We start from the raw sequence: 15,643 nt of genomic DNA, 5'->3' as shown, positions 1-15,643 counted from the left end.
CATCGTCGTGATAATAACACTGCTCTGCGGTCCTCTGAGTAAATTAATGAGAGCAAATATCTGGTTTGTTCGACCCAAACGTCCTTCAGGATCAATTTCCTGCGTTCCCAAAACGTCCTGATTCCACTTCCTGTTCCCCAGAGAGCGCACCATGTCACTGTGTGTGTGTGTGTGTGTGTGTGTGTGTGTGTGTGTGTGTGTGTGTGTGTGTGTGTGTGTGTGTGTGTTCAGGTAACAGTGACCCAAATCAGATTTTTCTTTCACGCGTGATGTGATCTCCTGTAGTGAGTGGGAACAGAGAGCGAACAGTGAAGTTATTACCCAGAATCCTCTCTGCTGTGAAGCGTGACCTCACCGTGACCCTCTCTGATCTCACGCAGTGCCCCGCCCTGATTTGTAGCCAATAGAGAAGAACTGTTAGAGAACAGCTCATCTGCAAGAACTGCATTTCCCATAAACCTCAGCAGCTGCGTCTTTAGCTGAAATCACAAAGTCCTTTGAAATGTCGGGTAAAGTTCTTTGGTCTAATTCCCGCTCAGCTCTGGTTTGGTTTGGAAACACTCAGTTTAACCGAGTTTAGTTTCCAGTCATCCAAAAACCCGACAGAGTCCTTGATCGTTGGGAATGTCGAGTCTTTAACACGAAATGAACGAACGTCAAAGACTTTGGAGAATCTGGGTAATATGATCGCTCAAAAACGAGAACAAGTCTCCCTTCAAAAGCACCAAGTCAGCAATCATGAAGAGTCCACATCACCTAAAATAACCAAACCAAGTTTCGTTGTTCAGTTAAAAAGATGAAAAAACAAAAACGAGTAAAAGTCTAAAATCACGTCCATTTAATTCAGAATGAACTCGTCACATCTGGATATTAAAATAAAGAACAAGCCATGTAAACAGCATTAAAAGCCCGAGCCTTTAAATATTTAAAGTCGAGGCTCGAGCACTAAAGCGTAGGGGCATTCCTTCGTACGGACGTCTTTAAGTTGCGTTCAGGACCTGTGAGGTGTGCTGGGCTCATCTGAATACTCCCAGTAAGCAAACACGACCAGTAAACGGCCTCGAGCTGCCGTTTCTTCTTCTCTCTGAACTTTGAGGATGAGGTAATGGTTGCTCACAGCTCGACTTCCTGTCAGGCATTAGCTGCAGGAATCTATTTAAAGGAAAGGCGCGCTCCGGCTGAGGGAGGCGAGTTCAGCCATCCGCCGACCTTTTAATGCTCTAATTCAATTCAATAACTGCCTGTAATCACTTTGGCTCGGGACTATTTATACTGCGTTTTCCTGCACTACAGACGGTACAGTAGCAGCAGTCTCTCCTGCCAAAGTGCCCACGAGCAAAACACCAGACAGTCCCCTGTATACTCCATCTGCATCTCTGGATAGGAGCCATGAAAACGATTAAAAGTAGGACAAAAGCTGAAGCGATGAGTCAGCAGGTGAAACTGGGAGCAGGTTTTAAACGTTCCTGAGACGCGTAGAAGGAATCTTACAGGCTGATTTACACATGAGTAGGTGGAGCCAAACCACAGCGCCATCGGTCTGTTTTACCTTTTCAAAACTATGTTCGATTTTCAAACATATTCATGAATCTAACTGATTACTGAACGAAATACTCGCCGGACGTTCTGAGGATGAACTTAATATTAACACAAGTTCAAAATGACTGAGTCGCAATCATTCGATTCATCAACCAAATCCCAAACGTTTAAATCAGGACGTTTGATCGTATCAGCCCGGGCGGCTGTCACCGAACAATCAATAAAGACAGATGTAGCACTTATTTAAGCTTTCAGCACCAAACCTGCTCTCAGCCAGTTTACTGCAGGACTGCTGCCACCATTAACCCAAATCCACCAGTCTTACTAACAAATAAAATATTATGCAGACATAAATGTTGTTTTAATGAAATGTCTTAGACGTTATTAACACAGAGTAAACCCCTCCACCCAGGTCTTCTCAGTCCTTCCTCCACAAACAGTCAACACGAACGTTTCTGAGCAAAGAGCTGAAGTTCGGCCAAAGTCCGTCGTTTACGGTCAGGAAGAAAACGACTGATTGGTTAATGCTGAGAGCAGGCTGTGACATCAGCACGACGTCACTGCCTCGCCACGTCTCCCATCACAGAGCAGGTTTGCGTCCATGTGTCTCACGGCTGATTAACTAAACTGAGCCGCGATCTGATTGGCTGAGCGGATTAAAAATGAGATGCTGAGCGAAATAAAAGGAACGAAGTTCAGACGAGGAGCTGATGAAGAGGAGGACGTTTGTCAGGAGGCTGCTCTCCGAGCTGCGGTGGGGGGAGGGGTACATCTATAATGCATGAGGACTCACATGCACAGACGCACATAAGCAAACACACAAGAACGCACACACAAAGGAGGCCAGGGAGGACTGCGGGGCCATTAAATGGAGACGCAGCCATAAATCACGTGACCAGCCTCCCACTGACCAATCAGCCCCCACACAGGATTCAGTCAGCAGATACCGCGCGGTCGATAGTACGTGGGAGCGGTGTGTGTGTGCGCTCGTATTGCTGCCATTGTGGGGATCAGCTATTAAGGCCTGTAAGTGAGGACATCTTAGGAACTGGGGACATTTTAAGGGAAAACTGAGTTATAACATTTATGAACATCTGGGAGCAGCACAAACATCAGAGGAAAAACAAAGATATTTGGAATGTGAGGCGTTATTCAGGAACATCGTGTAATGGGACAGCATTAAGAGAAGTGTTTGAATATGATGTAAGAAAATGAACATGTGAGAAGCAATGTTTAGAAATGTTCTTGAAATTAGAATAACTAACGAACAATGAGCCATTTCCAAAAACCAAAGACCTCAATTCAACGTGCAGGACGTACAGAGGACATGTGGGCTGTGGGGGACATCTGGCAAATGTTTAAGAAAACCTGCTTACATTTTATTTTGAAAGTGGCGCTCTTATGTTAAAATGTGGACCAATGTTTGGGACTTACTGGTTATTTCTGAAGTGAAGGCATTTTGTTGTGTTTCATTTTTGGAGCTATTCTTCAGTCTTACTATTCACAGAGCAGCTGCACGGTAAGTTTAGCTTCCTGTTTTATCTGCTTTATTCAATTTGAGCTCATCAGAAGAGGAAAAACCAGACGAAGAAGATCACGTATTTGTAAATTAGATTCAACGATGCCTTTTTAATCCATGAATAAAGAAGTTGTTGAAATCTGCTTTAAAACTCTACGTGCAGCCGTCCTTCCTCACAGGCGAGCTCTGTAATGAAGCCACAATTAGTTTAAGCTTATGAAGATGAGCGTCTTCACAAGTGCAGATGTACAAATGTGTGTTTGTGTGTGGACTAATAGGAGGAAATTGCTAATCTAATCAGACCGCAATCCAATTGAAATCTACTGTATCTCACCTCTGTGAGCGCTCAAGCGAGAAAACGAGTCGGGGTTAAACGATGGCTGCCTCCGAAACGCACCGCGCTAATTAAACGAGAAAAAACGTCAATTTAAAAGAAGAAGAAGAAGAAAACCCACGTCAACAGCAAAAAGAGCAGCAGAGACAGTGCGAGCAGGAAAAGTGACCTCCGGCGTGCCAGCAGTGATGAGGGTTTGCCCTTGACTTGGCTGAACGATGGCCACTGACACACACACACAGGCTTTCAGACTGATGAGCTAGCTATCATTAGTATCAAGCCTTCAGCCAGGACAGTATCTTCCGAGCTACAGCTGCAGTTTATTCGGTAAAGTTAAACTCTCCGAGGCTTCGTTAACCTGCGCGGCTGGGTTAACAACCTGCAGACTGTTGGTAGCAGCAGCCCCCGTGCAGCGCTGCAGCTCCACCCAACTTGTCACTACCTGCAGATTAGCAGGAGACACAAAGCAGGGCCGGACCCTCCCACACTGGAGGACGACCCAGTCTTTGTTGGTGCATTTAGCCTCTGGCTCCTGTTGCTAACCTTCGTGCTACAACAGATCCACAGTGAGACCGTGAGTCCACAGAGCACCAGACACAACAAGAAAGTGTTAAAGAGAGAGCTGCTATTCAGACATGTGTGTACTGTGAGGCTGAAACATGGAGCAGGAAAAGGAAGACAAGTCTGCAGTTCCTTCATCGTCCAGCAGAGGCGCCGGTCGTGTTTACAGCCCGACACAAAACCTGCTCTATAGATGACACCTGCACATTAAGGCTTAGAGTTTGCACAATTAGGGGCGTGGCTGTCTGCGAGGCCTTGTTTTATTACTTTAATTTAAAGCTTTTAAAATAATTATTCAATTAGATAGAAACCAATGCACGTGCATCTTTGGAGCCACTTGTGTTGTAAATGTGATTTATTTAAAAATCAAAAGGCCGTGATGCTGTCGTTAGGAAAAATGATCTAATGATCAGGACATCCTGTTTAAAAGGCTCACACACATTTAAACAGCAGCTCTTTCTTTATCAATCATTTGCTTTAAAAGAAGTTCTGTTGAACTTTATTTTGAAAGTGCCAGACATCTGCCATCAAGGTGCCCTTGAGCAAGTCCCTGCTGCAGGTGTGTGTGTGTGTGTTTGCTGGGTAAATAAAGTCAAACAAACACAGACCACCCACCTGGTGCTGCCAGGAGGACAAAACAAACCACAACGAGTGTCTCTGACTGAGCACGCACACACCTGAGGTTAGCAACACCAGCTACAGAGTGAACCACGTGACTGACCAGCAGCTGCACACCTGGGTGAGAAGGTAACGTCACGTTCAAGGACAACAATTTAAATCAAAAATGAGAGAACCCGAGTGTGTCTGTGTTACTGAAGGGACACACAGACGCTCACACAGTGAGGGGACCGCTCCCTCTGTGGACACCACGTCCCCGTGAGGTCCATCAGTACATTTGATCATGAAACCTGCTTTAAAGGTGAGTCTGCAGGAGCAGCGATGGAAACGAGACCGCGTGTGGCTGCAGTGACACGTGGCTGTTTTTCCATCTCAGTGACGCCACTTAACCCCCCCCCCCCCCCAGCCCCTACCTGCCCCAACCCCACCCACCCCCAGCTGCTACAATCAATGAAACAGAAATAGGATATGCAAACACACACAGTCCTTCTGTCTCTGCGTTTGCTCAGAAATATCAGTGAAATATTTTATTATTTCATTTGATTTAAAATCTTTCTCTCCTGCAGCATCGAAACCCGACGTCCAGCCAACGACGACCTGCGGCATCATCAAAACTGACGGCAGCATGGAAGCGCTGCTGCTGCAGGGTGAAGCAGCGTAACATGACGAAGCGTTTAGCAGATGGAGAAATGATGCAGCACTTTCTTTGCTGGACTGATTTTCTTGCAGCATTTTCAGGAAGCTGCTCGTATGAGACTGTTGCTTTTCAGCTCCGTTCCTGAAGATGTTCCGTCTAAAACTGAGCTGAGGAGAGACTAATCGTACATTTTATCCATTTTCTGCTACTTATCTGGGTCTCGGGGGCAGTGATGCCCAGACCCCCCAACTCTTCTGGAGGAGGTGGCAGGGATGTTCCCATGCTAGCTGTGAGACATAATCTCCTCCCACGTGTCCCGGGCCTCCTCATGGTTGGAGACCCTCACTCCGGCTCTGAGGAAACTCTTTTCTGCTGCTTCTGACCTCAGTCGTTCAGTCACAGCTCACAGTCACAGGTGAGGCTCAATCAACAGCTTCACCATCACCTCCACCACAGCAGACCAACGCAGCATCCTCATCACTGCTGATGCTGCACCATTACACCTGAAAAACTGGTTCCACTCTTTCCCAACACAAAGCAACCACTTCACTGGCTTCAAACCAACAACCCCGGTGCAAACCATCCCAGTGCACGCTGGAAGCCACGAATCATCCTCACACCTAAACCTTTCCATGCCGTGGTAACAAAAACGTACAGGTACTGTCCAGGTTCAACCCCAGGATTCCTGGAAGAGTCCGTCTCCCACCAGGAACAGGTGTGACTCAACGCTCCCATAACCACAGAGCACACTAAAGAACCGCCAACAGGTTAGAAATCTGCTCCTTTGTGAATTCTCTCATTTCAGAAATCAACAATATTCAACATTCGGACACCACGGCCCCAGCTGCAGGCCCAAGGCTGGAGCCCACCAAAACAACTCCCTGATAACGACTGTGTGATGACTATTCTTCCCGTCCCATGAAGGCCACCTGGGTTGGCTGGCAGACTGCTTACTTAGCCTGATAGTGCGAAGGACACTGTCTCCGCTGAACTCTGGACACACACACACACACACTTACACTGACAAGCACTCACTCATCCCCCTCCCTTTCCAACGCCTTCGATGCTTGTGCCCTACCGGGGAAGATGGCAGTCAACTGGACCAGCGCAGATGCTGCAGGACCGGATGCGCTGTCTACACCGGCTCTCTCTTACCCTTTACCCGCCCCTGTTGCTTGTCTCGTGTTTCTATGGTGTATTGATAGTCATGTGCTTTTGTGCTGAGGTGTTTTTTCTGTTATCAAACTGTTCTCCCACCAGGAGCTCAGTCTGAGTGGAGTTTTTTTTTCTCCTCCTCTCACCTCATGTTATGTATTTTCGTTGTTTTTTCCTATCAGCCTACCTTTCTGACATGTCTGCCCAATGTGATGTTTGTGTAAAGTTGGTCAGAAGGTTCCTTTGTAAGTGCGCATGCGCCATTAGCGTGCTGCCTGCTGTAACCCCTAATTTCCCTCGGGATGAATAAAGTATTCTGATTCTGTTCCTAAACTAAAGCTGAAATTCACATATTCATGGGACAAGCACAAGGATACAGCTCCTCCTGGAGGTTTGGGTTATTTAAAAGATAACAGCAAGTTAAACTCACAACAAACATGTGTGAAAGCAGTTCATGTATCAGCACAGCATTAGCATGAAAACTAGAAGTTAGCCTGGTGTGTGTTGGAATGAAAGCACCACAGCAGGTTTGTACTGTCCTCACTTGCAGCGTTTGTTCAGACTTGTGGAGATTGGAGGAGGAGGAGGAGGAGAGCTGGCAGCATCATTGTGATGTGGACGATTACATAAAAAAATAATTATTACTACAGAGCTGCTGCTGCTGCATGATACAGCAGCATCTGTTACCGGCAGGATTACGTGAGCTGGATTTCACTCCGGTGATCATCCAACATGGCCGACAGAGAGGAAGAATTCAGGAACAATTGAAAAGGAAAAGAAAAAAGGAGCGAGGAGATTCAGTCACCAGGAACCAAAAAGATTGGTGCCTCACACCGACGGGAAACACGGGGAAGAAGGAAAGCTGCCAGGACACGGGTGGAAATAAGAGAGGGATGCAGAGAAGCAGCAAAAAGAGGAAGGGGTGGGAGGAAAGATGGAGGAGAGGATGAAATGGAGGGAGGAAAAAATCATGGAAGAGGTGGTGGAGGAGAAAAGAAAGACGCAGGGAGCACGTGCACAAATGAAAGGTGGAGGAAAATCTGAGAAAATATTCAGAGAGCAAAAATAAAGTGAGGCCACAGCAGCTGGTTCATCTTCACATCTCATTTTTGGAACCGCATAAGCCACGATACGAATTCCTAATATGGTCATCTCAGGCTCAGAAGCCCCGCCCATCTGCTGTTAGAACTTCCAGCTTATTTCAGACAGAGGATGAACTGAGGCCCAGCATGACTCATGCTAAGCTCCTCTGACAGAGCCCAGGAATAAAAGTCAGAACGGGCACAGACAGAAACTCTGACATCCTGAAAAGTGTCGGTGAGTTTTACGTTAGATTTATCGGGTTTAGAGCGCTCTGTCTGCAGCCAATAAAAGCTTCTTCCATCTCCACCTTTGGTTTTTATTCCAGCTTCAAACATGAGCCTGAGATCTGATTAGCAGACCAAATGTTTGAGACTCAGATTTGGTCCAAATGAAGCTCATGCAGTTTATGTCTTATTCATGCGACGCCTCTAACGAGGTTCTGTAAGAAGTTATTAAGCACTAAGTGGAGACAGAAGGAGTAAACTCTATCCTGAGTCGATTATTTGAATGAATCGTGTCTTTATTACAGTCGAACATCAATCACAACGCAAGCGAGCTGCGTGCTCAGCAGGGCTGCTGATGGGTCTCCGGTCTTTGTACGATCTGAGCATCAGAGGTGTTTCACAGGGCGGTAACTGTGAGGACGTCCTCAGCACAGCCTCGCCACTGTCTGACCTCATTACTGCGTTAAAGTGAACTCTGTGAACTTTGAGCCTTCAGGCAGCCAATCGTATATCCGATGGAGACAAAGTACAGGGACTCATTTTAATTCTCATGCTGCAGCAAATAACCTAAGCCCAACAGAAAGTGAAAATAAAAGTGATTCATCAGAAAATAGCGACTTTAAAAAATGGTCCCACACAGCGAGGGACCCCCGTCTGCTGGCCTCACGTAGAAACATATTTCAACTGTTTGCTTTTTATCCTGATTTAAAGACTTTTCAGTTGAGACTCAGCTCAGACGCTGAGGGAGGTTCATTACGTTACTGACTGAACTGAGAATGAAGTCGTCACGGACAGGCTCCTCGATCATCTCCAAGACAACCACATCAAGAGACTAACCGCTGTGTTTCTACCATGTTAACCTTTCTGTTAGGACACAGCCTTGTTGGGAAGCTTTTATTTTGTGTATATTAAGCTAGCATGTTGCCTTTAAATTGGTTATTTCGGTCCTCCGGTCTCCACCTGCTCTGCTCCGTGTGCGGTGAGAAAAGGTGGCGTTCGGTGTTCCCGTTGGCTTTGAGCAAGGCGACGTGCAGAAGTGTTTCGCTTTGCTCGAAATTGTTTGCACTGAAATTTGAAAGAATTTCGCTATATCTGCTCCCTCTTGGAGCAATTTTTGAGAAGTATAATATTGCCTTTCATTGCTATGCTGATGATATACAGATTTATTTTGAGATTACTGACGATCTTGCTATGTCTTTTCACTATTTTCGTGAATGCATGCGTGAGGTTAAAGGTTGGTTCAAGAGTAATTCTCTTGTCCTGAACGAAATGAAAACGGAGATCGTGGTGTTTGATAGTAAAATCCCCCGCGACCAACTGTGCGCTGCTCTGATGCCTTTTGCTAGCTCTCCTTCTGATTATGCCAGTAATTTGGGCACTACTGGATAGCTCGCTTAAATTTGACAAGCAAGTGTCTGCTGTTGTGAGGTCTACTTTTAATCAGCTGCGCCTCATTTCTAAGGCTAAGCGCTATATTCCGCACACTGACCTGGAAAAACGCATTCACGCATTCGTGACTTCCAGGTTGGACTACTGCAACTCTTTACACTGGCCTTTCCTCCACCCTTCTCGTTAGATTGCAGACTGTCCAGAATGCGGCGGCACGCCTTTTGACAGGTAGCAGGAAGTTTTCTTCCATCACTCCTGTTCTCGCTGGCTTGCACTGGCTTTCAATTAAATACCGCATTCAATTGAAAATACTACTTTTCACCTACAAAACCATTAATAACTTGGCGCCGAGCTACCTCAATGAGCTTCTCAGGTTACACACTCCTGTCAGAGCACTTAGATCTGCTACCCAAATTCTTCTGGAGCAACCTCGTTCTCGGCTGAAGTCTCGCGGTGACCGCGCGTTTGCTGTAGCTGCCCCGGTCTTATGGAACAACCTTCCTGTCGCTATCCGGGCGTCTGACTCTATGCCACTGTTTAAATCACGGCTGAAGACTTATTTGTATAATCTTGCCTTTCCACCTAGTTAACACTTGGGTGTGCGTTGGTACATTTTTATCCGTTATGCTTGTGAACTACTTTTATATCTTATGATTGTCAAGGTTTTTATAATTGATACGTGCCAGGTCCTTTCTCTTTTCCCTCCCTTCTCCCTTTTCCTGTTTTATTTTTGTCAAGCACCTTGGTATACCCTTGGTTTTTTAGTGTGCTTTATAAATAAAGTTTATTATTATTATTATTATTATTTCAATTGTTGAAGCAAAAGCATCAGCCAAGTCACATCGAGTCAAACGCTCCCATACAGCCGTCAGCCAATGAAATCACGTTACCAAAGCCAAGAGAGCGAGCGGGCAGCGTGACCTGCTCAAAATGTGGGAATCGCTGCGGGGAACAATCACTGTGTTTCAGAACACAGTTACTCACAGGCAGCTAGCTTTGCTAACTGCTAATTGAAGCACGACTAGCTTGCCTCGTGGTGGTTAGTTACCAACACCGTGACCATGAAGGTAGCAGAGATACGCCCACAAACATGAAGAACACCAACATCAAGCACTGAAGCGTTCACATAAGAGCAGGGAGGTGACAAGCTTGACCCTCATCACCCAGGCCGCCTATCAACCATCGGTTGCTAGGGAAACGTGCTGGCTGTCACTGCGTGAGATTGGTCGCAAAAGATGGGGGCACCAAAAACCTCTGTGTGATTGCTTTGGTCACCAGCAGGTTGGCAGAGTTGCACTTAGATACATTGAAGAAGGCAACTCATCTCCACGTTAGCGTCTTTCTAACGAGCGAGCCGTGAGACCGGAGAGAGGGCGACACAATACTGTGTTCTTTCAGAGTAAAAGTTGTGCTTAACTAGTGCAAAAAGGTGCAACTTTTACTTTGGAGGTGACTGGTCTCCATTTCCAGTTTGTGACTCTTCTGCTTGAAGAGAAGTTGGCGAGTGTTTGCAGACAAATCGGCGTCTTCCATGCAAATTATGGGCGACCATGGAAACCTGCTAGAAACCAAAGCAACCATCTTTCGACCACTTTCACCTGAAAACTACCAGCAACCGCCTGCCAACTGGTCAGCTGGCAGGTGTCCACAGTAGACGACCTCATTCATCTTTGTCCTGCTAACTTTTATTATTCTTAGTTTTTATTCATCACATTTCATTTTATAAAGTTAAGTCTGACACAAGAATGATTCGCAGTGATTTCACCAAAAGAAAAGTTCCAGAAACGACTTCACAGCAGATCCGTTTTCTGGTGACACATCAGAGGCTCTGGTGAGTCCAGGACTTGGGGTTGGGACCAGTTTTAGCAGACCGAGCGGCTCATTGTAAAGTCTGAGCTCATCTATCAGGCAGAATCGTCCTCTTTACATCAGGTGAGTCTCTTTGTTCACACAGCAGGAAACAGTTCAACGATTTTCTGATAATTCAGTGAAATTTAGCTGATTTTAGTCTTTCTGTCTGAGGAAAGAGTCAAATCTGTGTCTGTTCAGCTGCTCTCAAGTTCCAATCACTGATTTTCTTTTTGATCAGGAAGCAGGAGGCAGACTGACAGAGGGAGAAAGGACAATAAAAGAGAGAAGAGAGGAAGCTAGGAAGGTGTAGGAAGGGAGGAGATAAGGAAATAAGAAGCAAAAGGGCCAGAGAAGAAGTGATCGAGGTAATACACGTTAAAGGAAGGATCGGTGGAGGAAAAGAGGTGAAGATGGAGGGATGAGGAGAGAATGAGAGAAGGGCGGATGACTGATTCAAGATTCAGGAAGTTTTTTTGTCATTCGGTGAGTTATTCACAGAAATAAACAGGCGAGTGTGTCTCACCTACAGAGCAACAATAAGAGCAGCAACACAAGCTAACATTAGCACAGCCCACCAGCAGCTGACCCACACTCAGGTGTAAACAGCCACACCAGTCAGGTACAGCCTCACAGGAGGCAGCGAGGACGAAAAGGAGGCAGAGAGGAGGAAGAGAGGAGGAAAAGAGGAGGAAGAGAGGAGGAAACGGAGGCAGAGAGGAGGCAGCGAGGAGGAAAAGGAGGCAGAGAGGAGGTTGAGAGGAGGAAAAGAGGAGGAAAAGGAGGCAGAGAGGAGGAAAAGGAGGCAGAGAGGAGGCAGGGGGGTGGACGGACAGCAGTGCGGTAAACTCAGGCGCTGCTGAGCCCCTCACTTTTTCAATGCAAATCACCTCAACACACATACAGCATTCAGCTGCTGATTTATTGATCACGTATTATTGATCAGGCTCCTCCCAGAAACACAGGGAGGTGGAGGAGAAAGATGGAGGTGAAGAAACCGCAACAAATGAGGATTCATTCATAAAAACATCCCAGGGTCGATCAATAATCGGTGACACGCGCTGATGGCGGATCGATGCGTGTACGAATGTGCGCGTGCAGCTGTGCTCCGCCTCACGCGAACCCGGCTGAACCCAAGGCGGCGGGAGGCGCGTGGAGGTGCTGCAGAGTTTGACTCGCTGATGTGACATCCCCCCCCCCCCCTCCCTCCCACCACCACCCAGCATCAGCTGTTCGCTCGCGGCGGCCGCATAAACGCCGCATCTCTCCGCATTCCGCACCCGCGTCAAAGCCGCACAGGACCGTGACCCCCCCCCCCCCCCCCCCCCCGATCCCTCCCTTCTGACGGTGGCCCCACACTCACGCGGCTCCGTCGGGGAGGAGGCGCGCGCAGCTCCTGGATGCGGCCTGGAAAAAAAAAATCTCTGCATTTTGGACCCCCCCCTTCCCCCCATCAGGTCACACAGGCACGCGCGGCCTGAATGCGCGCGGATGGGCGCGTGTTGAAGCCGTTTTCCCATCATGCACGGGGGGGCTCTGCGGCGGCCTTTGATGTTAGCGCCACAAAACCCCAAAAAACAGCAGAAATAAAAAAAGCGGGAAAGTGTCCGGCCGCAGCCGTGACCTCCACTCACGCACGCGCACGGAGCACGCGCTCAAGCCGACAGTAACGGTCCGTCCTCGCGCTCTGTATTCACAGCATGAAGCTCCGCAGAGCCACAGACCCCCTCCCCCTCCCCCCGCTCCTCCGGAGGCCGCAGGAGGAGGATGTGCGAACATGATGGAGGCCGACAGGGAAGAGGAGACGGAGGAGGAGAGCTTACGCTTCGCAGTTCCGCCGTGCGGTCCTTCATCGTGTCGCCGCGCCGCTGCTACAAACGGAGAATCGTCCCTGGTCCAGGGGGGAGGGGGGGAGGCTTCCGGCTCCGCGTCGTTCGTCGTTTTCTCCGCTGCGAGGTCCTCGCGGTCCTCCTGCTGCTGCTCCTCTCGGCTCTTCTTCACGGAGGCAGAGATGGAGGGAGGAACGCGTCTCCGCCTTCTGCTTCTGCTCCTCGGGCTCGCTGTCCGCGCCTCCTTCTTCCTCCCGCGTCCTTCTTCTTATTCGGTTTTTTTTTTTAATGTCCGCCGCTCTGCCTCGGCTGGCCCCCCCGTCGGTCCGCGGCTTTCTCTTCTTCCTCCTCGGTGTGGTCGCAGTGTGGCCCCGCAGCGCGCAAAGCAGCAGCCCGGCAGGAAAACCGAGCGAGAGAGAGAGGGGGAGGAGGCACGGGGGAGGTGGTACTGATGCTGCAGAAAAGAGAGAGGAGGGAGGGAGGGAGGAGAGGGGTGGGGGCGATGCGGAGGGAATGGAGAGACTGGGCGCAGGCGCAGTTCCCTCCCCGCCCTCCCTACCTGCTCCCCCTCCTCCCCCGTCCGCAGCAGAGGCAGGGAGGAGGGGAGGGAGGAGGTGTGCTTGAATTCAGGTGAATCAGGTTCAAGAAGGGGGGGTCATACATGTAAATCACAGCAGGGTAAGAGAGCACAGGAACGTTCCTGTTGGATCATCACGTGTTCATTAACACATGAACGAACATCCACATGCAAACAGTTCATTAAACTTTGGTGAAGATTTCACACATTATTAACAATTCAAATGAGACACACTCACCAGCCGCTTTGTTAACTTTTCACCTGCTCATTAACCCAAACAGCCAATCACGTGGCAACAGCGGCATTTAAGCTTGTATGGTGAAGACAAGCCGCGCGCTGAGCATCCGATAAGAAGGAAACAGGAAGTCAAATAAGTACGTTTTACAAGGAAGGTCTGCAAAAGAGCATCTCTGAGCGCACAGCTCCACTGTCACAGATCTCAGCTTTGGGATGTGGAGGGACAGCCGATTCCCATCATGGATGAGGCGGTCATGTGATGATATCATGATGATGTCAACATGGAGGAACGTTTCCAGCAGCCTGTTGAATCTGATGCGTGAAAGACAAAGGTGTACCTAATAAAGTGTCCAGTGTGTGTTCAGTGCAATATGAGGTCTGAGCGTGGAGATGTGAGCTTTCAGGGGGGCGTGATAAACGAGTCCTCGGTCTCCTAAATGGAGTTTTAATGGTGGAGATGGATCTGGATCTCCGACGGGCTGGCTCAGCGCCCGGGAGAAGCACCACCAGCCCCCACCCACCTCCATTACCACACTCCTTTCACCCCCTCCTCATCCTCACTTGTCAAATCGTTATTTAAATGTTCGGTGCTCAATGGGAAAAAGGAGCTCTTTGTGTGATCGGAGAGGAGGAGGAGGGAGGTCTGTTTGACATGATGGTAAAAGGACTCTGGTGTCATCACAGATTCACCTTGCCGTCTCGCCCGCCCCGCAGGTGAACAGTGTGACCCATTATTGAATCAGCCTGACCTCAGTAACACTGCTGATCAGTTTCTGGGCTCAGTCACTCATGTCGGGTCACAGTGAATGAAAATAAAAGTCATCTGTACAAATCATTGGAAGATTACCCAGGATACGCTCACTGATGGGTGACTGCAGGCAATGAGGGTGTCGTTCCACAGCGAGCCCTCACTCGCCACAGCCTCAAAGCACCGAGGCGGCATCGGCCAGAATATTCACATCCATGCTTCAAAATTTGACTTGAAGTGAGGTGACATCACAGCGGCATAGCTGGACTGGCCATCGGGCATACTGGGCAAATGCTATGATAGTGAACTTTATTTTACTCATAAGGTTAGTTAGTAGAGTTGCCAACCGTCCCCTAAAAAACGGAATTGTCTCGTATTTCATTCAGAGAAAATATTACGCGTTTCTTATTGAGGTGAAAAGGAACAGTTTGTCCCGGACTTCAGCTACAATGGAAAAGACACAAAGCTGGAGTTATTCTGTGTCTTTGCTGCACAGCTGCCTCTTCTTCTCTCATTCTCCCCCCTCTCTCTCCTGTTTCTACTTCAATCATGAAACTGATCAATGATCAGCTGATCGGCTTTTCTCTCTTGTTTGTTTATCGCTCACTTTGCGCCAGAAAGAGGAAACCAGCAGATGTCGAGCTAAACAACAGCAGCACGTTTAAGCTTGATCAGCTGTTGTTAGAATTTATTTAATATTAATTTCTAGTATCAGCTGATGTTTGCTGGAGCCACAGCTGTAAAGCTGCTGGTCATGATGTCGGTTTGGATATGTGGTGAGAGGGAAACATGAAGATGAAACCAGGAGATGTCCTTACTGAACCATCAGAGCTGAGATGGAGAAACAGGTTTACCTTTTAGGTGACATGGATGAGTTGAAGTTATGAACTGTTTCTGAGAGACAAATAACACCAGGATCCTTTTCTAAGTAGCTGACAGCTGGTAACTGTGCAGGGGCGGGTCTAGCAAAGTGCTGCCAGGGGGGCATGTAGGGCATTAACAGGGAGAGGGGGGCACAAAGAAATACTTTTCTTTCTTATTCTCATTTAAACTGCTTTTAACAAATAATTATCTGAATCTTTTATCTGATGTACAACGTATAGAAATCATACATATACCAACAAGACAGTACATCACTGTCACAACAGCGTTTGTTTTCATTCAAAGGCTTTTCCTGTAATACCTGGGGGGCCGGTCTCTAGTCAAAATGCCTGGGCCGATTTTCTGTCCCAGTCCAGCCCTGCACAGCGGCCAGCGGGACACTGGTGTGGCTCGGCCATCGCCAAATCCCTCGCTGTGGCTGCTGATGTCTCCAGATTTCTGAAGCAGACAGTTTGCGGTTTGC

General features: G+C 48.1%; 1 protein-coding gene across 1 annotated transcript in view; it reads right to left on the bottom strand.

Moving 5' to 3' along the window:
• stx1b (syntaxin 1B) overlaps nt 1–13,202 on the bottom strand; it is a 48,890-nt gene extending 35,688 nt beyond the window's left edge. The window contains exon 1 of the mRNA XM_026163856.2: nt 12,731–13,202. Coding sequence (XP_026019641.1) covers nt 12,731–12,760 — 30 coding nt within the window. The 5' untranslated portion in view covers nt 12,761–13,202. The remainder of the gene's footprint in view (nt 1–12,730) is intronic.
• Between the last annotated feature and the right edge of the window lie 2,441 nt (nt 13,203–15,643).

This window comes from Astatotilapia calliptera, chromosome 4 (genome assembly GCF_964374335.1).
Source record: "Astatotilapia calliptera chromosome 4, fAstCal68.1, whole genome shotgun sequence".
In the NCBI taxonomy this organism is placed as follows: Eukaryota; Metazoa; Chordata; class Actinopteri; order Cichliformes; family Cichlidae; genus Astatotilapia; species Astatotilapia calliptera.
This window is presented reverse-complemented; position numbering and strand designations above follow the sequence as displayed.